Source organism: Hippocampus zosterae, chromosome 8, assembly GCF_025434085.1.
Source record: "Hippocampus zosterae strain Florida chromosome 8, ASM2543408v3, whole genome shotgun sequence".
In the NCBI taxonomy this organism is placed as follows: domain Eukaryota; kingdom Metazoa; phylum Chordata; class Actinopteri; order Syngnathiformes; family Syngnathidae; genus Hippocampus; species Hippocampus zosterae.
Window position 1 is genome coordinate 9447562 of NC_067458.1, and position 27124 is coordinate 9474685.

A 27124-nucleotide genomic window follows, 5' to 3' on the forward strand; every position below is an offset into this window, starting at 1 on the left:
ATTCACACAAAACAATCCAGTCACCTGAGCCCAAATTTAAGTGGGACACATTAAATGCCAGTTGGGGGGTGGGTCATGTGTCCAGGGGGGTTGGGCAATTATTATGAATCCCCTACAGACAGCACTTATTTTGCTACATATATTTGGATATATTCAGCTAGCACCATCGCTTCTAATCAAATCTTGAATGGCGCCCATCGCAACGATCATTGGAAAGTACAGTCATACCTCGGTTTTCGACCATAATCCATTTCAGAAAGCTGTTCGAAACCCGATTTGTTTGAAAACTGAAACCACGCTCTTTTAAAAAAAAAATCTTTTTTGAACACGTCTGCTCACAACAGAATGCTACACGAGGAAACGTCATTTCCTCGTCTACCCAAGGAAGCGTCACTTCCTCGTGTAAGGAAGTTGAGAGGAGTCAAGTGGCGCATTCAAGTGCGCTCAGTTTGGTCGAGACCCAATTTTCGGTCGTAATCCAAGGCATAAAAAAAACTAGAAATTTTGGGTCGAAAAACGATTTGGTCGAGAACAGAGACGTTCGAAAACCGAGGTTTGACTGTATTATCAGACAACATTCTTCTTGAGTACGTCAATGCTGCAGCTGTATTGGATGTGGCAAAGTGAATCTATTTGTGAATATGCCTCGGTCAGTTGTAAATTGGAAATGTACTGTCAATCCACAACTAAGTAGATTAAAAATGAACTACTGCATTTGATTGCGTTATGTAATTCGAACTCAATTTTATGAATATTATTTGCCGATTTTATGGCAAACACAATGGCCACATCCAATATTGCAGATAAAATGATATATTGTAATGAACGGGCCACACGATTCAATAGGTGTGAGCAGAAGAAATGAAAAGAAAGTAAATCTTTATTTTAGAAGCTCAAAGGCTTTGTGTCTCCAGTGTGGTTGCTTTCATAAAAATGATTCAATCGTCTCTGAAGTTGCCGAACTGTCACGTGCAAGTGAATGTCTGAATGTGTAACGTAGGAAAATAAATGTCATCTTGTGTCCGAAAACTGCGATCAACAGTCTGAAATGTATTCAGTAAAAATATAATTAATCAGAATTAATCAGAACACTTGGTATTCGATAGAATTTTTCGCAAGCCTACACTCAAAATTGCCATTTTATTATTGTTATGTTATTGTTATGAACTAAAGCCGTTTGTCCCTGGGATTAACGTTGCAAAAAAGGCCCCCAAAATTATTAGATTGCTCCTCAAGTGAAGTCAGAGATGAGCAAATTTTTTTTCAAAGAAAATAAGGTATTTCGAGCCTGAAACCCAGAAGACAGGTGAGCCGGGATGTTCACAAGATGAGGATTTCAGTATACAGCAGGTGACAATACAGGACTAAATGGCAGACATCTGAGATGGATAAAAACAGGTGGCTTTTTCTGCTTAATTTTTATTCCGCAACGCAACATAAATCAGAATGGCAGGTTTAGACTAGTGGCGGCACACAGAACATTTCCATGAGAAGAACATTTCTCAATAACTTCTCAAGCAAAGAGTTGTCTAAAATGTCTGAGGAATGAATCAAGATAAAGAATTAAAATTCATTAAAATTGCTTCTGACCCTTTTTGAACACGGCACCTTACTGCCTGCTGTCCTTAAATTGCAGAGGCTGCAGTGTACACATCTGCTCATGCAACAGATCATCTCAACCCTGGGTGGAGTGGAAAACAAAATAAGGGAGCTTCGCATGCTGTTCTACTTTTTGCCAGATGTTTTTTATTTTCGATGCTGCCTTTACTTATTAGAGTCACAAGTGAGTTGGCGCCTATTTTAGCCGAGGTTGGGTAAGAGACTGGGTAAACGCTGCACTGGTCATCAGCCAATCGGAACATAGATTTAAAAAGACAGAAATAAAGCACTTTCACTTGCATTCCCACCAAATTGACAGTTAACCAAACATGCGCGTAGTTTGGATGTAGGAGGAAGCCAGACTAGCCATAGAAACCCCAAACAAGCACAGGAAGAACATGTATATTTTCATTTACGTATTTATATCTTTTTTTAAAGGTTGTTTGTTTTGTTTAAGCTTTATTTATCCAGGTAATTGAGAACAAATTCTCATTCCCAATGCCAATCTGGCTACAGACAGCAAAGTGTATGCTTTTCGATAAAATTTTATAACCTGCCCCGCCGTGGAGCCTTTGGCAGTCACAGTATTCAGCTGTGTCTCATTTCTTTGCTAGGAAGAGTTAAATAAATGGACAACAGTGATGTTTGTGTCTGCAGGTTTGCAGTATATAGACTCTCGCTCTCACTCGCTGTTCCGGCCTACAGCAGCTCTTGTATGCCAAGCAGACGTGCAGGGGCAGGAATTTCATTTCCCACTCACATTATTACAACATACGGCATCTGTCCAAAGCAACTCTCCAGCTTTTTGAAAGTACAGTTTGATTCAAGCCTCGACTGCTGTGACTTGTTCTTTATCCTTCCAATGATGTTGTATGCAGCCAACATGTGACTTGTGGCTTTCCTTTTAATTCTCTGCAAATATTTTGCATCACTTTATTACATACACTTTAAAACTACTGTAATACATAAGTACAATTAAGTTAAAACCATACAAATGACTTTTTCAAGTCCTTTAATTAATTACTTTTTAAAATTAGTTTTTCAAAGCCTCTCAATAAACTAGGAATCATTTTGACTTTTGCAGAAACATTCTTGACATGGTCAGATTCTTATTTTTACTACTGTGATTATAGTCGGAAATGCTTTGCAACGGAAATCTCTGAAACACCTCTCAGTGTGATGTAGTGCACAGTATACGGTTACATGAATATATGTCCCTCGTTAGACCTCATTAAATTGATTGCTTGTGGTTACCATGTTGTGGCTGGTTGAGGTACGAACACTTGGACTCTACCATCTCTATCATCCTACAATGCTCATGATGCTTCTTATATAAGACTACAACTGAGTGCAGAACTGTATGTTCTATACGGTGGCCTTGAAGTACAAATCACAAACACACAAAAACAAGCAAATGCAAAATAAAAAGAATCACAAAGAAAAAAACAAAAACATATTACAAAAGACGCAACACAAATGGAAATAAAAATCTAAAAAGAAAACAATAGAAAACAAAACAAGCAACAAAATCTAATTAAATCGCACCTCAATCAAACACACTGAAATGAAAACTGCAAATGGGTGTTTATGTAAGATCACACAGAGCTGTCAAATGTTACAGAAATCTCAGAAAGCTAACTCATTACGCCCGTGTCCTGCTAGATTTCCCTCCACTCCCTCTGTGCAGGACTCATGAGGTGCAATAGGAGAGGAAGCGCAGTAGCTCTGGTGGCGCACTCATAACCGATTTGGTCATCAAAGTATTCAACTGTATAGATATGGACATAAGTGCCATAGTTCTCTCTTGTCTGAGGCAAATTCACCCAGAAAGCCGCAAAAGAAAAGACTAAATTGTCCTCATTTAAACACATATCAGTACACCGAAGCTATGACGAGGCAACAGCATTCTTGTAAGTCAGCTTGCATCGGCATTAATGATTCACCTGTGGAGCAGCGATGTTGAGAGCGGGGTTGGCCAGTTCATACCTCTCCTGGGATTTCTCTCTGGCAAGGCGGGCCGCCTCCTTCACCTCCGTAAATTGTTCTGCAAACTAAAGATGGACAAAGAGGTGACACAGCGATAAGCCTGTCTGCATAAACCCCAAACTCACTGGTGCAATAAAAACACAAATCATTGAGTAACCCTCAATCAGTTCTTCACGGCAGCGATTTTATTGAGGCAACTACTTGACAAAAAAAAAACTAAAATATTTTGTTTTGGGGCTAACGTGTTTTTTGTACAGATTTAGACAGTTTACAAACAGACATTCTATTTTCTCTTCAGAGAGAGTGACCCTGCACCAACAAGATACATTTTTGCTGTATTTTGGCGGTCTAGGCACACTTGGACAGCGTTTGTAGGACCTAGACAGTTTGTAAATCGTATTCTCATTCTTCAAAATATAGTACAATAGTAAAAAATGTTGGAGTCATAATACAGTTGCATTTCTTTCACAGCCATGCACAACCAAGAAAACAACAAATGCACAACTTGTAGACCAATAATATCATATAAGAACAGCAAATCATTGAGCCAAGTCACTCATTTACGCGTACAAGCGGTTGACCCGAGGAGCTGACGCTTTTACAACTGCACATTGACAGTTAGTGATTCAAGAGTCGATCAATAGCCAATCACATCTTGCGCGTAACCCTAACCCTAATGAAGGGTTTAGTGAATGTGCATGTGAACTGGTTGGGTTCGGTGCCTCTAACAAGGTTAGGAACAACTGGCCTAGGGCTTTTGGGCAGGTGGTCCCTTCCAACTGCATCCTCCCACTGTGTTCTTAAATTTCTTTCTTTAGGAAAGCTATTGAGTCTTACATCACATTCTTTTTGATTGAAAATTCGATCCCAAAGCTGTGCAGTGGTGCTATTTGACAGCTTTTCGCTGTTGCTAGTAGTAGTTCGCAATTGTTCTGCTCTGTGTGGCAGAGGGCAGCAGTTCAGGCAGCAACTATATCACATCATCATCCCAGAACACGTTACGCACACGAAAGCACGGCAGCCATTATTTATAAAATTATGTTAGAAACCAACAAGATTTTTTTTCAACATCCGAGAAATTATATGTTTCGAACAAAATGTTCTAATAGTAGACGTCAGTGGTTGTCTTTTGAAACCTGTTTGTTGTAATGGCCGGGGTTCCTTTTAAACACAGAAGCCATTTTTTCCTATTTGCTGTGGTCAAACATGTCAGTATTAATCTAGACTGAGATTGATCATGTTCTTCATCGTTAATCTTTCCTTATCGATTTTGTTTATAAATCAACTAACAAATAATAGTCCTTTTTTTTCATTGTTACCTGTTGCAGCTGCTGCTCAGTGGAGAAGCCGAGGCCATAAACGGTGTTGGCCCGGCTGTCAGCCCATTGGCCAAACTTCTGGGAGGTTTTGGTGAAGGTCATATTAGGGGTGATGGTGCTGTTGATGATAGCCTACCGCCACGAAGAACGAAAGAACAAGGAAACTGAGTTTAGCAGTTCAGAAGTGAAAGTACAGTTGTACAAACTTCATTCATTCCGTAATGTTCACAAACCAAGATGTTTCCCTTGATCTGTTCTATCCCCAAAATAAAGATATATTCCCCTTATTTAATGTTTATCAGTGTTCGGTCAAAAATAATTACAGTATTGGAAAATATTGGAATCAGTTAAAACATACTTTAATATGAAGAAATACAGTCCCCATTATCAGATTTTGGCAAAGTTTGCTGATGGGCTGATCATTTGAATGAGGTGTGTTGCAGGAGGGAGACGCTTAAAACATCTGGATAGGGGCCCTTGAGGAGCGGACTTAGTCACCCCATATGTACACTGACACGCAGAACGATGAAATGCTCTTTCACTAGGTGGTAGATTGTCCATAGTTGTGTTTGCACTGCTTGTGACAGTTTTGTTTGGTGACGTGCCGTGAAATTTCGGCTCAAAAAAGGCATGGGAGACGGAATCGGAGTCCCATCCAACAACCATCCGATAAAAACGCTAAGTGAAAAAGCTTATTTAAAAAATTATATATATGTTCACTAACTTTGTCAAGTGAACCATCTGATGTTGGGGATTAGTCTAGCAAAATGCCAGTTGCTTTAGTCTGTCGCTAAAAGCTTTTCATAGCAGAGTGAACAAGAGACGCGGAGCTTTACACAGTGAAAGTGCAGATACAATTCTCAAGCGCCAGAAGTCATCTGCGGTAATGTAAACAAACTCAATGAAAGGTAGTCATGCATGAGTCAAAGCACTGTGCTGCTTTATTACAGATGAATTATCTGACCACTCTCGCAACACCCTGTGTGACTCTCACAGTATCTATGATGTCTTTGGAAGTGTGATCTGCACATGAGACATACAGATACTACTGATGGAATCTCACTCACTTTAGTCCCACCCACACTGATGATGCGGTAGACATTGCGGCTGGCGTCATAGAAAAAGGACACGGTGACGGCATGTTTGCTGGCCGGCAGCCAATTGCGTTTTGTCGCCGGGTCGATCTGGAAAACATGAGCTCGGGCGCTGAAGATGGGCTGCTCCCTTTAAAAAAAACATAAATACTGGAAGTTAATGGTTTAATTCCGTCAAATCCCTTGACACGCAGCCCGGTGGTATATGATGATATGGTGATATTTTTGTTTTCATGTTTGGTATTTATTTTGGTAAAATTTGTATTTTGTTTTGTTTTTGTTAAAATAAGGGGAAAAAGACAACTACTGTTTAACAAAGTTAAAGTAAAAATGTCTTATTTCCCTAAAAGGGCTATTTCTATTATTAAGCAGGCACAACTTAACAAAATAAAAAGAACACAACACAATACCTCTCATTATTTGTTGTGTACTGGCAAAGTGAATAATTGTTATTTTCATGCACCCCATTATTGGTTGGTTGTGAGGAGTGTTGATTTGTATAAGCTTGGCTTAACCATACTAAATGGGCATATAGCCCTGCTCTCCATGACCGCCGTGCCTGGGACCGGACATTGTTCTTATTAAAAAAAAAAAAGTGGACCGACAGCATTTCTAGTTGAGGACCACTGCTCTATATTGTCCCTAGGTGTGAGTGTGAGCGTGGATGGTTGTTACTTTGTCTTTCAGCTACATTTTATGATTAATTACAACCACACTCTCTTATAAAATACATATTCTGAATACAACTTCACAGCAGAAAATGTGTTGCTTTATAGAATAATTGTACGGTATGAAATTCCACAAGATCAGAAAATTGTAAAAATTAAGTTTAAGAACAATAAGTTTGTGTGGTAAATAAAGTATGGGGTGCATCGATCGATTGGCCGGGATCAGCACAGATTTCCTTAATTTTGGGGGATTGGTGATCATCAGATTCCTAAAAATAAAACCAATTGTCGCTACAGAGCTCATAACCCTCCGCAGAGGTCTGAAAACGTTAGCCACAGTCCTCTTCAACTGTGAGATGACAAATTGGCTATTCATTTTTATTTTAGAAAACTACTTCATCCATCCATCCATTTTTCAAACCGCTTAATCGTCACTAGGTTCGCGGGGGGTGCTGGAGCCTATCCCAGCCGTCTTCGGGCAGTAGGCGGGGGACACCCTGAACCGCTTGCCAGCCAATCGCAGGGCGAAAACTACTTCATATACAGTTAAAACAACCCATTTGTATTGTTTAACGTTTTACAATAAAACAAGATTGGAACATTGAAGGTGTGTGCTGTTGGAAATGAGGGGGGGAAAAAAAGAAAAATCTGGATCGCCCATTCAGGCTGTTTCAAGATCGGGGATAAGTGATCGGACATTAAAATTGTTTGTTGCCCCCCTAGAATGAAGCCAATATTATGGCCTATTCTTGTTGCTCTATTTTGGAGAATAAACAGAGATTGCAATGAACTTTTCTAAGTGTTGCATTACAAATACTGTTTTAAAAGTAGGCATAGTGTGAGAAAATGCACTGCAACTGTATAGAAAAAAAAAAGATATCCTTTATTTGTCCCACACTGGGGAAATTTACAGCCTCCAGCAGCAAGAGCCTCCCATCCATATTTGAACTGAGGTGAAATTATGAGATTATTCACACCTGTGTTTGTTTTTCCACAGTAGTTAATGTTAAATGTGTAAAAGCACTATTTAATAATAAATGTGTAAAAGCACTATTTAATAATACCGGTAGCGTAAAATGTAAAAAAAATATAAGATCCATGATGTGCATCAGCGACATAACATTGAAATAAGGAGTTGTTATTATGACAGTGTTGATTTGTTTAAAACAGTCATATGGTATTTGTTAGCTTTTGTTCATACTTGAATGCCAATTAATAAGTTGAAAGGTTACTTGGAACATCTGTTCTCGATGTAAAGGCTTTTTCGCATTGTTTGTATTATAACAAACTATTCCAAATACAGTAATTCCGAAAGGCAATTCAAAGTTCAAGTGACATTACAGAATGGATTGTGATCAAACTGGGTGGCACTACTGTATCTTCTTAGTTAGAGGGACGGTGAAATATAAGGTAGTGAAAATGCATGAATGCATTATCTCACTGCTTTCATACCTCTATCATCCATGTAGGCAATGAGACGCCCTTATTGCACTATTCTGATGTTAATGAGGATAATATGGGCCACAAAAGCACTGAGAAGAAAGTTCCTTATATGGGGTATATGAAGCATTGTTCCATGTGGATTTGCGTGAAATTACCCAACATTTGCATACAAACAATAGTCATTGTTGCTGAAGCTGCAATAACATACAAAAGCAGCAGAGCCAAGATACCTCTGGGTGTAGTTTGCATCCACTGTTACACCAGATAGAGTTTTATGAGAAATTAATGAAACAAAGAGTTTGGTTAAAAATATAACAATATATAGCAACTTAATGCAACTTAACGGCCCAGAGTTGGCCTTTACACATGAATTGGTAAGTGTTAAAAATTGAGTTCGATAAATGCTCCAAAGGATTGCAAAATGCATGCATGATGGCTGAAGTAACCATACAAACAGTGGTGAGTACGCCAATCTGTCAATCATCATGCCGTCATTATTTCAGGCAGGCCGAGCCTGTCTGAGTTGGCGGTGACAGCCAAACGGCGTTGAGGTGTTTACCGGTACAAAAAGACACACAAGCAAACAAACAAATAAATAAATACAGCTGCTTTCGCAAATTGCAATGACATTGTCTAATATTATTTTATTTCCTCAATCACCACACTTAGAGTGTGTGTGTGTGTGTGTGTGTGTGTGTGTGTGTGTGTGTGTGTGTGTGCGTGTGTGTGTGTGTGTGTGTGTGTGTGTGTTGCTTTTTTGTTGTATTTTATTTTTCTTTATTTGGCTACGCGTCTGCTAGTGTAGCGACTGTGTGTGACATCGTAGGTACTTTCTTGATGCTGATTGGCTGTAAACAACCAGGGGCAGAGTGAAATAATGACGCCCTGCTGACTGCCGAATTGACATACCCACCCCTGCATAAAAATGACTCCGAATTTTTAGGAAAAGCAAGTTTAAAAAATGCTGTCGGTAGTTGCTTAGAGCAGATTTTCCCTGCAAACTTCAGCTCGCAGATGGCAGGAATAAACATACGACTGAGTTGGTATGAAACCTGAAGGGACAACAATTTTGGCTGTAGAAAAAGGATTTACAGAAGCAACAAAAGCGATCTGAAAATGGAAGACATGCAAGCTAATGAGCCAGCAGCCAACTGGATTTTCATACTGTTAATTAAATATGGCACACACTAATTAACTTCCCCTTTTGTGTGTGTGTGTATATATGTATGTATATAAAAAAAAAAAAATCCTCATCTCACCCCTCGGGTGGTGTCCGTCCCTCATTCAGCTCGGGTCCTCTACCAGAGGCCAGGAAGCTTGAGGGTTCTGCGCAGTATCCTTGCTGTTCCCAGCACTGCACATTTCTGGACTGAGATGTCCGATGTTGTTCCCGGGATCTGTTGCAACCACTCATCTAGTTTGGGGGTCACTGCCCCGAGTGCTCCGACCACCACAGGCACGACTGTCACCTTTACCTTCCAGGCTCTCTCCAGCTCCTCTCTGAGCCCTTGGTATTTCTCGAGTTTCTCATGTTCCTTCTTCCTGATGTTTCCATCACTTGGGACCGCTACATCCACTACAACGGCTTTCCTCTGCCCTTTATCTATGATCACGATATCTGGTTGGTTCGCCATTACCATCTTGTCAGTCTGGATCTGGAAGTCCCACAGGATCTTCGCTCTGTCATTCTCCACCACCTTCGGAGGTGTTTCCCATTTTGACCTTGGGGTTTCCAGTCCATACTCCGCACAGATGTTTCGGTAGACTATGCCAGCCACCTGGTTATGGCGTTCCATGTAGGCTTTCCCTGCCAGCATCTTACACCCTGCAGTTATGTGTTGGATCGTCTCAGGTGCCTCTTTGCACAATCTACACCTTGGGTCTTGTCTGGTGTGGTATATCTGGGCCTCGATGGCTCTGGTGCTCAAGGCCTGCTCCTGAGCAGCCAGGATGAGTGCCTCTGTGCTGTCCTTCAGGCCAGCCCTCTCTAGCCACTGATAGGACTTCTTGAGATCAGCCACTTCAGTTATGGTCTGGTGGTACATCCCGTGTAGGGGCTTGTCCTCCCATGATGGTCCCTCTTCCAGCGCCTCATCTTCTGTTCCCCATTGTCTGAGACATTCTCTGAGTACGTCATCCGTTGGAGCCTTCTCCTTGATGTATTCATGGAGCTTGGATGTTTCATCCTGGACAGTGGCTCTCACACTCACTAGTCCCCGGCCTCCATCCTTTCGGCTTGCGTACAGTCTCAGGGTGCTGGATTTGGGATGGAACCCTCCATGCATGGTTAGGAGCTTTCGAGTGTTAACATCCGTGGTCTGAATCTCTTCCTTTGGCCACCTTATTATTCCTGCAGGGTATCTGATCACTGGCAGGGCATAGCTGTTTATTGCCCGGGTCTTATTCTTGCCATTGAGCTGGCTTCTTAGGACTTGCCTCACTCGCTGGAGGTATTTGGCCGTAGCCGCTTTCCTTGTTGCCAGTTCGCGGTTGCCATTGGCTTGTGGTATACCAAGGTACTTGTAGCTGTCCTCAATGTCTGCTATTGTTCCTTCAGGGAGTGAGACCCCTTCAGTGCGGACTACCTTTCCTCTCTTAGTCACCATCCGACTACATTTCTCAAGCCCGAATGACATCCCGATGTCGCTGCTGTAGATCCTGGTTGTGTGGATCAGGGAATCTATGTCCCTTTCGCTCTTAGCATACAGCTTTATGTCATCCATGTAGAGGAGGTGACTGATTGTAGCTCCATTTCTGAGGCGGTATCCATAGCCTGTCTTGGTGATTACTTGGCTTAGGGGGTTCAGTCCTATGCAGAACAGCAGTGGGGATAGTGCATCACCTTGGTATATGCCACATTTGATGGACACTTTGGTAAGTGGCTTGCCATTGGCTTCAAGTGTGGTTTTCCACATCCTCATCGAGTTCGCAACGAAGGCTCTTAGGGTCCTGTTCACCTTATACAACTCCAAGCATTCAGTGATCCATGTATGTGGCATCGAGTCATAGGCTTTCCTGTAATCAATCCAAGCTGTGCACAGGTTGGTACGTCGGGACCTGCAGTCTTGTGCGACTGTTCTGTCAACCAGGAGCTGATGTTTGGCTCCTCTGGTATCTCTACCAATGCCCTTCTGTGCTTCGTTCATGTATTGATCCATGTGTCCACTTATCTTAGCCGCAATGATGCCTGACATGAGCTTCCATGTTGTGGAGAGACAGGTTATTGGCCGATAGTTGGATGGGGCTGCACCCTTTGAGGGATCCTTCATGATCAGGATGGTTCGCCCTTCGGTTAGCCATTCTGGGTGAGTCCCATCCCTCAGCAGCTGGTTCATTTGTACTGCTAGGCGCTCATGGAGTGCTGTGAGTTTCTTTAGCCACCAGTAGGTGTGGACCATGTCCGGGCCTGGTGCTGTCCAGTTCTTCATATCTGAGACTCTTTCCTGTATGTCTGCCACTGTTATGGTAACCGGGTTCTGTTCAGGGAGGTTGCTGTGCTCCTCTCTCAGGGTCACCAGCCATTGTGCACTGCTGTTATGTGCAACCTCCTTCTCCCATATGCCTTTCCAGTACCTTTCAGTTTCCAGTCTTGGTGGGTCAGCTCTGTTGTTAGGACCCTGCCACTGAGCGTACACTTTCGCAGGTTGTGTTGCGAACAGCCTGTTTATTCGTCTGGCCTCATTCTCTTTCGTGTACCGCTTTAGGCGACTGGCCGATATATATATATATATATATATATATATATATATATATATATATATATATATATATACACACATACATATATATACACACACACACACACATACACACATACACATTTTTATGAGCGGCTGGATAGCTCAGTTGGTAAGGCATCGATTTGGCGTATGGGAGATGGAGGTTCGAATCCCGATTGGGGCTAAAAAATGAGCACATAACACCGTCCAGTGTGTGTCCTTGGGTCCTTCACGCTAATGCCTACCTCATACAATGATGAGAGACAATAAAACAAATGACATGCCGGCTCAGGCGTTGCCCGGCCAAACAAGGTCTGCGTCAGGTGCTGGGGAACCAGAGCACCTTGATGAAAAATGGGCTAGTGGAACAAAGCGGAGATGGGCGAGATGCGATAACATGGCTCTGTTGGAATGCTACTACTCAAGCAACCCTAGTCAGAGGGGTTACATGCAGAGAATGTGGGCTAAATGGTTACTTCGAAACCCACAGTCACAGTTGAGAGAGAGAGATGTACACACAAATACATGCCACACTGTTTACCAAAGTAAACACGGTCCCGCATGTAGGAGCTCATTTTATCATCTCATATCACCATATTAGCGAGGTGGGAGGATGTACATATCATTTGGGGAGGCAATTCTCCTCAAAGTCATTTAATGGGGTCATCTTCTGAAGATGGGGTCACATCACTGCCGCGCAGATTTAATGAAGCATCTGTGTTGCTGAATTACTATCATCACCTCAAATGTCCACTTCACATCTAAGTGGGATTAACTTCAAATCAAATGTTCAAACAACAAATGCCCTAAAAACAACTTTGCAGATTCACGGACGATGTCAGGACTCTTCCGATGTCTTCCGGACAGCTTGAAGGATATTTGAGTCCCCCATCGGTCAACTCAGGAGAGGAAAGCAGTGCACCATTAACACTGTGTATTGTGAAGATGGGGAGCAAATGACCTCAACGAGGGTCCTCTGAGTTAGTAGAGTAAATACTCCGCCTCAATTCGACTGAAATAATATATCTTCCCCTGAGGAAGTGGAGTCAGGGGTCTCTTTGACGGGCTCTCTAATCTCTGGTGTTGAGGTTACTGATGTGGTTAAAAAGCATAGCCACATGCGTCATCAAGAGGATGATGGCGATTACCTCACAGCGAAGTGACAAATAGCAAGGTCAGCCCGGGTTTTGAAAGGCTTATTGTTTATTCATCTATCAATTGTTTATTCATTAAGCACAGTGACTGAAGAAATACCAGTAACCTGTTTGGAGGGTAATGACTTATCATATTTTGTTTAAAAAAATGTAAAAAAATAATTTAAAAAAAAGAACTATAAATTTGTTTCTTTTTGGAATGGTGAACTTAGTTAAAAGTCTTGAATGGTGAACTACGATCTGAACTTGTTCCTTTGAGAATTTGGTTTCTTTGAGAAACGGGCTGGTTGGAATAAAACTGCTTCAATGATCTTATCATTTAAGTCATGTGACGCATTTTTAGACAATAACAGAAATAGTGTTATTGTGATTGAAAAAGTGATCTGTGCAACTGGTAAAAAGTAATACAGTCAGTAACACGATTTATCGATAATGCCAAAGGATTAATTGATTAAGGGGTGTGCCCTTCGATTTCCTTCCGTCATAGCTACCAAGGAACAGTAGAAGAATTGGAGTGACAGCAGAAGTGACAATGGCAATGTTATACCGAATTATCAAGGATGAAGCAAATTTTAAAAAGCATGAAAAGTGTTTTTTGTGTGTGATTTTCCTCAGTAAAAGCAATTACCTGACTGAATTACAGACAAAAGAAAATAAGACAAACCAAATTAATTAGCATTCCAGCCAATGTGATTCAGCCAAAAATCCCACTCTATCGTCCTCTTATCTTAATGAGAAGTGATGATTGACAACTCATCAGTTCCCAGTCGTCACACCCAATCACATGGGGATTCAGTCATTTATTTGGCGCCTCTTGTGACTGCTTCATGGAAAGCCTCTCAAGCTAATCAGCTCAGGCAGGAATCATCACATGGAGGTTTGACGAAACAAGCAGATTCAAACGCCACCAGCACCACTACTCTGAGGTGAGGACGAGCAAACAGTGCACTGCAGCTCGACAGTCACAGGAAACCCGTTTGATACGATAAACAGTTTCACGTAGCAACGCTTTGCAGCACATCTGATCCAAATACCCTGAAATTGCGAAACGTTTTGGTTTCAGCAACTGTGAGTTTAATTCTGAATGGCAGGGTAGAAAAGATACTATTGTGTTGAGCAACTTTGACAGAGGGCAGCAAAACACAAAAGGGACATTGTAACTGTCTTTCAACCATGCAACATCGCAGTCCAACTGACAATTTACTTGCTTTTATCATTCATAAATATGCTTTCCGCCATTTCTGTTCTTTCGCAATAATGTAGCTATGCACTGTCGAAAATACACAAATCAGGGTTAATGAAGTAAAAAAGTTGGACCACTGCTGCTGTTTTTCTCCTAATTGCTGATTGTCACTACGGGAGTCTAACCCCCATGCTGTGAGCCTCGGGCCTCAATTCTATGAGGTCATCTGAATCGATCATTTGCCATCTTTTCCAGGTCATACATACAGTCGTTCCTCCATCAGACACACTCATTGCTAATCATCCATGCACGAGTGCACAGAGAGCACATGAAGATTACAGCTCGGTAATTAAAGGGGTCACAAATATGTTCAGTCCATTTCACATGTCTACAGTACGTGTGCTAAAGCATAATCGTGGATATTGGTGTCAGACAGAAGGATTTTCAAGAGCGACAATCTGTGATTCACTGGAACTCTCTCTTACAGGAAGCAGGCTAACGTGACAACATAGCGACTTTTCCTTACGTTTCTATGGCAATTGTTTCTATGGGTGTCTTCCATCTTTAGAGAATAGCATTAAGTCACTTTGATTAAGAACAAATGTGCTCATATTTGTTCCTGTGATTACTGATTGCACTCCGAAAATGTAAATGCTGCTTTGTATGAACATCACATTTAGTGTTTGCCTCCTATGTGGTCTGAGACAAAATCACAAGCTTCTGATAGACACAGACAGTAAGCAACCAAAGCAACTGCCTGCACTGGCGACTATTTTCATGAATGATCAAATCCTGCCCTCTATAAACACAGAAATAATCATGATACGAGCGCATATAAACATATAGGTGACTTGTGCTAGCAAGTGATATTACTGTCGTTCATAGTCTTTGTATAAAAAAAAAACATTTTTTCTTTTAAAAAAGAACATCTACTGTCGCTCAGATTAGTTGGGCTCTGACATGTAGTTAGGGTTTGAAAAAGAGTATAGCAAAGCAGCTCTAAAAGGATTGAAATTTAGACAAGCCAACAGGAGAACCTGATGGAGTCCTTCAGTGGTGTAAAATTATTTGGGGAAAATCGTTTTTCATAACTTTCTGGGACATTTCCTTTTCTTTTATCTCCATCACGGTGCACAACTCGATGGCAGTCGGGGCTTGTCATCCCTAGATGAGCTGCTCTGGTGCCAGCTGATGATATTCTCTGCCTCAAAGAAACTGTTCAAGTTTGACCTTGAGAAAACCTTTGCCTGATACGTTGCCACAGTCAAGTCAAGCACTATCTTTTTTTAATTGGAAATTTCGCCATTGTGAGACGAATAAAACTTTTCTTATCTTATCTTATCTGAGCTCAAGGCAAAAGATCAACATTTTTTTAAAATCACAAACTGTGTCTCAAAATGACACTCGACAGGAGAAGCACATAAGCCCGAGGCTCTTAGTTACCCTTCACCCTCAGACGAAATGAATTAGCACTAAACGGTCAGGCAGGGCTGAGCGGTTAATTGAAATTTATTTGGATCTCTCAATTTGTAACAGGTTATAATTCAAGGGAAACGATTAAGGTCCAGAATGGGACAGTTTACAAGTTCCTCATGTCAAAGTAACTCTAGATCTATTTTTAAAAACTAGTATATTTACTCAACAATTGACCCCAGCATAGCGAAAATGCATTGGAAAAAAATAATAAACGAAAAACACAATTTAAAAAAGAAACTCAAAACTATTGCTGTCTTGGTTAAACAGCTGCAGCAGGAGAATGAAAATGCAAAAGGCTTCAGTTTCACTTGAGATTTACGCCATTTTGTACTTGACAAAAACAATAGATTGTTCAAGAATAAAGTGTTCAACGTTCAGGGATGGATGAACAGGAGGCTATGATGATAGTTTTGAGTAGTTGAGTTTTAATGGTTGAATAAATACCAAATTGTGAAATCAGTGAATAATTGTTTCAATCATCGTCATATCATCTCAATCAAAACAATTGTGATTATTATTCTTGGCATGATCGTCTCGCCCTACTATCAGCTGAATGCCACATGTGAGTGTACATACTATATAATGATGCTTTTTTTCCATGACTGGTAGTACATTATTTCTTGGTGTCTTGTGTTGGGCAAGAGTTGATAGTGACGTTGCGTTTTGACAATAATGTCAGCTCTTACTGTCACTGTGAAGCAGAATTCACCAAGCGTTGGATTGTTTGCCCACGAATAGGGAACATGAGCTGAGGTTAGACCGTCGTGTGACATGGTTCTTAGGCCTTTTCACACTGCGGGGTGTCGACAAACCCATTCATTGTGTATGTGCTACGAGGACAGAATGCGTCACGTTGCAGTGCAAAGCACAAGATTGACACATGCTGTGATACGACATAAAATCTTCCAATTCGAGCCCGCCGCAGTGACGTCAGAAGGCGCATTTGCTAAGAGAAGGGCTGGCAGAGTGATTTCAGAGCGCTAATGGCAATAGTCCAACCAACAAAGAAAAGCTTTCCTGTGACTTAGTGCTAAAATGCTATGCAGGCACTTGTGCGCTGATGGCACAACAAACACCAAGATGACTAAGTGCAGAGGGAAAGGGGCTTCACCCTACTGATGTATTGCAATATAAACATGAAAACCGTCAAGATATACCTTAAATATGACTGCGTACAGTTAGCTTACTTGTTGCTGAAATTGCTACTTTGAAGTTTCATGCAGGCGCTGTCCAAATGTGCTGGTGATGTCATGTCGTTAAATATTATTTATAAAACAAGTGCTCAGAGCTGATGGGGAGGCGGGTAACCTTTGTAAAGTTTATGTTGTTATCCTTCCCAAAAATGCCCGAACATAGCACAATTCTATTTCAGAATTGGTTCTGCTTATGATTTTCTCAAAAAATAACCCAATGCCATTATTTCTCACCTTCTCTAAGGTTGGCCAGTGATGCATAATTTCACTTTGCATAAGATATACCCATCTTGTTGATCAGCTATTTTTCTTGTGTTAAGTCGGTGTGTACCAACCACAAAATAGGCAGGTACTTAAACAATGAGTAGCGCATCCACATCACCTAAATAGAATCAGCTCGTTTTGCTCCCCTTTGCAATTCAAACGGCTCTTGTGTACAATCGGCAAACTGCATAGATGTCAAACATAAACCACGTGACCATCTCGTTATCACTGATAATATGCTTAAAACTGTGGAAATTTGGGGATTTTGATGGCATCGGACCTTTAAATGATAATAACTGAAAACCCCATTTTATGGTTGTCAGATTAAAAATCACGTACTTTATATTTACCCTGAAGCCTTAGTCTGTCCTGGATTCTGTATACCAGCTAAAATAGAGTCTAAATGAGCACACCAGTTGCATGCTTCTTTTTTACCATCTGTGCATCAAGAAGACCCAAACCTTGTCCCTCAGGACTTGGGTTTTTTGGAGGTTTTGTTGATGTTGTTTTGGCAGATTTTGTTTTGAGTGTGTGTATGTATGTATGTATTTATGTATGTATGTATTTATGTATGTATGTATTTATTTATTTATTTGCACCGAAAAAGGAGAATGTGCTGTGGTACTCAGTGTTGTTGATGAGTTAAAAGACACACAAATGTTCCAACTCAAGCAGCCATGGAGAGACAAAGCACTCTGTGTGTGCGAAAAAAAGCAGCACTTATGTGCAGGTTAGGCAAATTGGCAAGAGAACAAACTGACAACGTCTCCTGCTGTTTAGCGAGTTCGGCTGGTAGTGTGATGTGTGTTTTTGCGTTAATCTACTGCAGATAAACGCATTATGAAGTCCAAATTACAATATGTGTCAAAATGTTCAATGACTATTGACACAAAAGGTACACTGTATGTGTAATTGTATTACAAAATACATTTTTCCCTTCGACGTAATCCCCCGGAATCTAATGCACTTTCCCAGCCTTCTCTATTATACCTTCCAGTACTCCTGGAAGGAATCTCCTGGGATTGTCCACAGCTCTATTGTCACACCCTCTTAATGTTTCCCATGTCTTCAATTAGGGTCCCATTGATAGCTCCCTTGAGCTTGTAAAAGAGGGGCTTGGAGAGAGGGGGGGGGGGGGGGGGGGGCTGAGTTGGACGAGTAGCTCCAGCTCAGCAATGACATTCCCGCCCAGGAACATTGTCATGGCTGCCACAACGTTCACCTCTTCTCACGAACTACACGAAGCAAATGCCAAAGGATCTCCTTGTAGATGTGGTGGTTGGTCATCAAGCCCACACTGAGGGGCATAACTTGTGTTTGTAATTTGTGTTTGAAATTTACAGTATCTGTTGTGATACTACTCCTGCAGTATTTCTGACACAACTTGTCCCATTAAGAAGCACATAAAACTTGATTAAAGGGAAACACAGTCAATGAAGGGACTCTAATGACCACTCAATATGGTTATTAAGTAGATTAATCATCATAGGGTGACTTTGCCCAAGCTGACATGGCGGATGGATTGTTTCATAAATTCATGGTAACGAGTGGTCAGAAACTATTACACCAATGGCATGTACCGTATTTTCACAACTATTCGACGCACCGTACGGTTGGGCGCAGTCTCATTAATGGGTGACATTTCTGTATTTTACACATACACAGACCGCACTGTACTAATGGGTGCAGTTTTACAGTGGTAAAAGATACGGCATGCATGCATGCTAACACGTTCGCTAACACGTTAGCTTGAAGCATACACTGAAGCTCGAAGCTAAAACACGTTTTTAAAAAGGCAACGAAAGCAGAACTGAGTTCGGGTGTATTTTATTTACAAGGTACTCACATTTTTTGCTCAATCATCACTCAGAAAGCCATCAAAGTCGTCATCTTCTGTGTCCGAATTGAACAACTGTGCAAGTATCGGTAATCCATCCAAACCGCCGGGTTCCCTCTCGTTGTCAGAGTCACTCTCGTCGTCATGTGGCTCCACAGAAATGATGCCGGCTTTGCCAAAAGCTCGAACAACTGTACTAGCAGATACGTTCGTCCAAGCAGCTACAATCCATTCACAGATTGTGGCGTAACTAGCCCGGCGCTGCCTCCCACTCTTCGTGAAGCTGTGTTCGCCATCGATCATCCATTTTTCCCATGCCGCTCGCAACTTCACTTTGAACGCCCGGTTGATGCCGATGTCCAGCGGTTGGATTTCTTTAGTCAAGCCTCCGGGAATGACGGCAAGCTCGGAGTTCATTTGCTTGACTTTGTCTTTCACCGCTGGTGTGAGATGGGCACGCATGGAGTCGCAAATCAAGAGTGACGGCGAGGCATGGAAAAAGCCATCCGGTCCCTTAACATACACCTCACGTAGCCACTCTCTCATCTTCTCCTCATCCATCCAGCTCTTTTGGTTTGCTTTCACGATGACGCCGGCTGGAAACTTTTCTTTCAGCAGCGTCTTTCGCTTGAAAATCACCATAGTGGCAGTTTCTGTCCGTTGGCATGACAACCAAGAACAACAGTTTTGTCGTGCCCATGTTTCACTGCATAACCGATGGCTTGGAGTTTGAATTGCGCTTCGTAGGCGTGTCTCTTTGTGGAATTCATTTTCGGGGGTTCTTGGAAACCAAAACCGAAGTTGTTTTGCAATAATGCACATACCTGCTAGAGGCGTGCCTTTAGCGTCCACTTACACGCCCACCCTTCACTCATTGCCGGACCCACCCCCTGCGTGCCTGTCCTCACTCACGTCCACCTCTCTTCATATATTTACATATATGTGCACAGACGCGCTTCACTGATTGGTCGACCTCTTCTCCGCATGCGTGCGTGTCGTCACTCACGTACACATTTTCTCTCTCTCTCCATATATTTACATATAAGTGCACGGACGCGCTTCACTGATTGGTCGACCTCACTTCCGCCTTTTCTCTATATAAACAGCGTGTCGGGTCTCGGCCAGATTTTGGAACTTAGCTCATATAAAAGACGCTCCGCATTATAAGGCGTCCTGTCCATTTTGGAGAAAATTTTAGACTTTTAATGGCGCCTTATAGTTGTGAAAATACGGTACTTTAAGGAAAACTGGTTATTGACCGCTGTACCGTAATCGGGGGCGGGAGGGGTTTCAACACATGAAAATGACAGACAAAAGGTTTAAATTAAACAAGTATTAGTCACATCACATCACATTCCCAACATCACAGATTCACACCAGACAGTGAAGAACATCAACATAGGGAGGGGGAGATCATTGTTTGGAAAATGTAGGGATGGGCGCACTGATCACCATTAGCTCCAGAATGTTGTCTCTGGAGAGTCGTAAAAAGTTACAGATATCATTGAAGTTGGTGCTGTGTGCCGCACGATATAGCAGTGGTCCTGAACCATTTTTGTGTCACGGATCAGTTGAAACAAGTATACATTATTCACGGACCAGCAACCATTGCTTTTATATTGCTAGTTTTAAAGCACAAGTACTGACAACAAAAAATAGTTATAGGGTAACTCAACATTTTTTTTCATTCCTCTGAAACTTTTTTTATTCACTACTACCACTAATGTAGAATAACACAGTAAATTTCTAAGAAATGGACCAATCGGGAATTATAAATACGCCTTACAAGGTAAACGTAATACTGTAATATTGAAGTTACGATCCTACATCTGGCATTATCGTCATTACTACTTGCAAATGTGAGTGACCAAAAATTGCTACTTTCATGCGGCGACTGCCGGCTAGTTAGGAGCAACTAAACTGCTCATGTTTATGTGTTCGCATTTCCATGCTATCCACGTGATGACTTGGGTGCTACTTGTTCAAATAACTCAACAGGTTTATTGTCTCGCCTTGTTTTTGACGATATACCACGCGCAACAGCTTCCTCCTCCACGTCGTCAAGGAAGGAGAACTTCTCTTGTCCAAATCTCTTCTTCTTAGGAAGTAATTGCTGCCCTTCAACTACACATTTAGCTGTGCGTTTGGTCAATTTGTTATGATTATTTTCTGTGTACTGCTGCTTCTTTCATTTATTGGGTGATTCTGTTTATTTGAACTTGCAAACCAGTGTTAGGAGGAGAACTCCAACTGGCTAGTGTCGCGCACAATTCCACCACGTCTGCTAACAGCTTGCAGATCTGTCTTTGTGCAGCCCGGTCCAAAATGGCAAAAGCCCAGTACTGGTCTGCAGACTGGTGGTTGTGGACCATTGCTATATGAGACAGGCAAAACTAAATGTTGGTAAAATCTAAGGGCATCCCGGTAGTCCAGTGGTTAGCACGTCGACTTCACAGTGCAGAGGTACCGGGTTCAATTCCAGCTGCGGCCTCCCTGTGTGGAGTTTGCATGTTCTCCATGGGCCTTCCTGGGTTTTCTCCGGGTACTCCGGTTTCCTCCCACATTCCAAAAATATGCATGGCAGGCTGATTGAACGCTCTAAATTGTCCCCAGGTGTGAATGTGAGCGTGGATGGTTGTTCGTCTCTGTGTGCCATCTTCCTGCAGTAGGTAGGGTACATCCTGAAGTGGTTGCCAGCCAATCGCAGGGCACGCATAAACAATAACCATTCACATTCACAATCACACCAATGGATCATTTTAGCAGAATCAATTAACCCACCATGCAAGTTTTTGTAATGACTGAGGAAAGCGGAGTACCCAGAGAAAACCCACAAAGGCACATGGCGAACAGAGAAAACCCACACAGGAACGGAGTGAACATGCAAACTACACATGGGAAGGCCGGAGGCTGGAATTGAACCCTGGACCTCTGGACTATGAGGCGGATGTTTTAACCAGTCGATCAACGTGCAGCTCATCCACAGTCTCTTATCAATTATAAATGGAACACCATCATTAAAAGTTATGCAATGCTCATAATCACTGCTGCCATCGTAATCATCAGTGAGACTATCAAGCTAATAGCAGAGTAGGAGATCATAAGAGATCAATCGTTGCCCATCCCTACCATGCACGGGGGTGAGACAAGGGAGGCACGGGTGTGTATGTACCTCTCTCGGTGTAGTGGGTACATTTTATTGCTGGAAGGCAACTCCTCTTCAGCACGATTAGAAGAAAGTCAAGCAAACAGGGTGAAAAAAGTTAAGATTGTTAGGCAAAGAATAACATTCACACACACGGTCCAGGAATATACAGTGGAACCTCTAAATTCAAATGCCTCAGCAGTTGCACAGCCTCAAAAGGCACTCAAAAATATGAGGCATCATGCATAACTTCATGCAAGATTCCAAACAGTTTCTCACAATACTTTGTTAAAGGTCACCACCTCTATACAGCCATACAACCGGTAACAAAACGTATTGAGACATAGGAAAGCAGTATAGACTGTACATAAGAACTACACGTTTGTTTGTACAATGTAAGATTCATAGCAGTGCAGTACAGTGATCCCTCGCTACTTTGCAGTTCGTTTATTGCGGGTTCAGTACATCGCAGATTTTTTTCGAAAATATTAACATATTTTAAAAAATTACATATACATGAGTACAGTACTGTATATGTTGCTCTATGTGACTCGCTGTTGTTTTGCAGCTTCTCGCGGACCGTTTGTGGACTTTAAAAAAAACGTTTTTTTTACCCGTTTATGTTAATTGGATGCTATTAACCGCGATAAACGAGGGATTACTGTACTGTTAAAACTGTAACACCATCATTGCAGACAAATTTCTCAAATATTGGCATATTGTATCTAAATATTTTAACGTCAACTTACACTATAAATTGGATTTTAATTGGCACACCCAAAAAAATGTCATCCGTATGAATGACTTGCCTTTAGCAAACCTCCACACTCCACCATGCATCCGAGCAGAAAGTACCGGTAATGAGCCCTTTTATTTTGTTTTATTATGCAGTGCTTTCTTTTACACTAACAGTTAAGATTGAATAAATGTATGTTAACTCAACTGTATTTATAGAGCACTTTAAAACAACCAGTGCTGTATACAAAGTGTAGTTCATGTCATTGTCAGTCAAAAAGCTTCTCTCATTGGCTACATTCCATCATGCCACAGTTTGCAGAGTCACCTCGCTCAGAGGAACTTGGCTACCCTCACACAGACTTGTGGGCGAAATTATTGAACATGTTCATTACTTAAGACATAAGATTGTTGGCCATGTGACGTCTTGGGGAAGGGGCAAAATTGGGACAAAAACAGCCGAACTGTCTTCATGTGTGTACCTGGCCTTAAACAACTGAATGTCAATGCTGGCTGACATTTGCCTTGTTGGGACGTGAGGTGGCATTCACAAATGGCAGTGGATGTGGATTATCTGTTAATGCGTTTAATGTTTGTGGATAGAACTCCGACATGATGTAAGAGGGTCTACGGAGGCTGCGTTTGTACTGTATGGTGGAGCGCTAACTTGCCTTGATTCGTTAAATATAAAACGGAAAGAAATAGTCCTAGTAGCACTACACTCGAATAATCAGAAGCAGCAAAGAAAATCACATTGCCAAACAAAACTAGATCTGATTGTATTCCATTGTGCCCATGTGACGTTTGAGTTATGATGAAACTGATATACTACGTAGTGTGACCGTGTGTGTGAACCAAATTATTGGCAGCAAAAATAAGCCTAACTAAATATACCCGCTACAGCTGAAGAGATACACGGCACAGCTTGAGCTTTCCCCATGCAAATAAACCAAGTATCCACTTTACAGCAAAGCGCTCCAATAGTGTTTGAGTGTGTGCAGTGAATGCAAATAGAGGAATAGAAAACAGGAAATTAGTGTAGTTGCTGTGAACTGCACACATGCGTACGTAACCTCAGCTTGTGTGTTTCATCAACATGACAATGACGTTGGAGCAATGCGAATCAATGTTAAAACCCCGAAAGTCCCTAACATGGTAAATACTTTTTCCGTCAGTCAGTCAGGAAAGTATACTTGACTTTCGTGCGGGTAACGCGGGTCGAACTGTAAGAATCCAGGTCGAAGCTATTAAATTTACAAACGCAAACGACGAAAAAATAGAGATGCGTGCAAGGTCGTGCGAATTTCCAACCGATGAATTCACTGTTATAACGTCCCCCATTAGAGCAGTATCGTCCAGAATACAACAGTGGAGGCAACAGAAGGCGTCAAACTTACCCCATGCTCCGAGGGTCTTCAAATGAGAACTAAGAATCACTTCCGACTCCCCCAGTTTTCTTCCGACGGGAACTCCTCTCTTCTCAAATCAGTTGTCGTCCAGCCTGCTTCCCTTTGTCCGCGGCTTTCCTCAGCCAACAACGCCGCGGCTTTGACTCCGTGCGTAATTACGCACCAGGAATTGTTTGATAGCTCTAGTATCCACGCTGAGAGAAGAAAGCCGACAAAAGCCGGGAAAGCGAGCGCTTTTAGTCAAAGTTCCTCCGGGACTTCAGCTCGGTTCTTCACCCGCCTCTCTGCTAAGTCACACTGGGATCCCACTAACACCCACTGGTGGGACCTTGGAGTATATCAGCGCCATCTACTGGTCCAATGGCGAAAAAGCACGAAACACCCCGCCCCCAATTCCATCTCCAGCGTCAGAGCCTAAGAGCAAGAGGTACACCCTCGAAACATCCACCTATCCATCCACCAGAGGGTCGCCGGGAGTTGCTGGAGCCAATCCCGGCGGACTAAGGGCAGAGTACACACTGAACTGGTCAGTCAATCGCAGGGCACATATACAGACAAACAATCATTCACGCTCACATCCATACCGTCACTGAGTGAGAACCGATTCCATGCTGCCCGCACACAGGTCAAGCGAGTGTGCCACTCCCCCATGAGCGACTTCACCCACAAATACACTGTAAATCAAATGAAATTCCAAAGATGTGTACCACACTTCTGCTTTTATAAGTATGATAAAGAATAACTTGTCTGAGAGGTAATCATTTCAAAATGTGTTTCGTATGTTGCTCGTATGTTGCAGCTGTAAAACTGCACAGCATCAAACTGAAAGCTGATGTTTTATTTTCCTTATTTAACGACTCGGGAATATTAGAAAAAGCTGTCAGTACGACACATGTAGTTCTACAGCACTGTCAACCTAGATAGATAGATAGATAGATAGATAGATAGATAGATAGATAGATAGATAGATAGATAGATAGATAGATAGATAGATAGATAGATAGATAGATAGATAGATAGATAGATAGATAGATAGATAGATAGATAGATAGATAGATAGATAGATAGATAGATAGATAGATAGATAGATAGATAGATAGATACAGTAGATAGATAGATCGATAGATAGATAGATAGATAGATAGATAGATAGATAGATAGATAGATAGATAGATTTGTCAATCACCAACTAATGGGTTATCGAATTAATTGAAAGTCATTTTGATAATGAATCACAAATGATTGTACAGTAATCCCTCGTTTATTGCGGTAAATGGGGACCAAAACAACCCTCGATTAACGAAAATCCGCGAAGTGGCGACCATTAACATAAACAGGTAAAAAATAAAAATTAAACATTTTAAGTCCGCAAACGGTCCGCGAGAAGCTGCAAAACAACAGCGAGTCACATAGAGCAACACATACAGTACTGTACTCCATGTATATTTAAAAAAAATAATATTCATTCATTCATTCATTTTCCGAGCCGCTTGATCCTCACTAGGGTCGCGGGGGTGCTATATGTTTGAAAAAATCTGTGATGCACTGAACCCACGATAAATGAACCGCGAAGTAGTGAGGGATCACTGTAGAGCTTTTTTTATTTTAAATTGTCCACAATTCTCAACGCTTCTCAGCGATTGATATTCTCTGATTTCCGTTTGTCCTCCATGAAAACAGATTGATTATGGTTGTGTTGAATCCAAATAAAACAGTTGATTTTATTTTGGAATACAACAATCAACATTTTTGTCTATTTTACTGACATTTTATGAACCAAACCAGTAATAGAACCATAAATAATTTATGTGTGTGCATTTTCCTCACCGTCCATTTGTAATAATGTCCATTTTTTTCATAAACGGATGGATATTAAAACATACTTTTTTATCCGATCCATTGTTTATTCAAGAAAATAATCAACAGATTAACAGTTTAAAAAAGTAATTGTTAGTTCCTGTCCTAATTTCAACCACAATGAATACAACAAAATAAATGATGGGGTGGGGAAGGGATTGGATTCAGGCAGTCTTTGACTCATTCTTTATTTAATATTCACAGCTCATTTCCTCCCCCCATGATCATTCCAGTTGAGAGGTGCTTTAAAAGAATTAGTCACAGCTTATTAAATATGATTTAGAGGCACAAGTGGCTTCTGCGTCTTGGCGCAAAGCAGAAGAACAGAGTCAAATGACTTTACACTGACTTTTTTTTCTCAGTTTTTTTTTCTTTACATGAGGTCTTGTTTACAATATTCAGGAGGACAAACCGAACCAGCCGCCCTACGATGCCCACCTACAGCCAAGTGTATGACACAAATGTGTCTTTTTGGTGAGAATGTAAAAAAAGATGATGAAGGAAAAAGTCAATAGCACGTATTAGCTGAAAAAATACCTAATTGCATTTATAATTTCAGACCAAACTTCAGAATGAAACTTGATGTCTTTCAGCATAAATAAATAAAACACAGCGTGAGCAGATGATGTTATGACAGAAAAAAGGCATTTCAACTGGCAAGTGTACCAATTTACCTACATGTTCTTTCATTAGTTTACAAATCAAATGAATCTCTCTTCTTCTCTTCTTGTGTGGAGTTTGCATCTTCTCCCTGTGCCAATGTGGGTTTTCTCTGGGTTTCCTCCCTGGTTCCAAAAATATGTATGGCAGGATGATTGAACACTCTAAACTGTCCCGGGGTGTGAGTGTGAGCATGGATGGTTGTTCGTCTTTGTGTGCACTGTGATTGTCTGGCAAGTGGTTCAGGGGTAGGCTCCAGCACACCCCACGACCCTTGTGAGGATGAAGCGGATCAGAAAATGGATGGGTGGATGGATAGTTGACGAGTGAGCAGTTTGGCATCCAGTCGTTCTATTAGTGAACATTTTGGACTTCACTTGTGC

General features: G+C 41.6%; 1 protein-coding gene across 4 annotated transcripts in view; it reads right to left on the bottom strand.

The window, feature by feature from the left end:
* The window catches only part of homer3b (homer scaffold protein 3b), a 44109-nt gene extending 19551 nt beyond the window's left edge, over nt 1-24558 (bottom strand). For 2 of the 4 annotated variants that reach the window (XM_052073947.1, XM_052073946.1), the window contains exons 1-5: nt 24213-24557; nt 22108-22153; nt 5972-6128; nt 4905-5036; nt 3543-3650 (exon numbers count right to left, since the gene is read on the bottom strand). In XM_052073947.1, the coding sequence (XP_051929907.1) occupies nt 3543-3650; nt 4905-5036; nt 5972-6128; nt 22108-22130 (420 nt within the window). In that variant the 5' untranslated portion in view covers nt 22131-22153; nt 24213-24557. Of the gene's footprint in view, nt 1-3542; nt 3651-4904; nt 5037-5971; nt 6129-22107; nt 22154-24212 lie in introns of all 4 variants that reach the window. The other 2 variants (XM_052073948.1, XM_052073949.1) reach the window with 2 other exon arrangements.
* Between the last annotated feature and the right edge of the window lie 2566 nt (nt 24559-27124).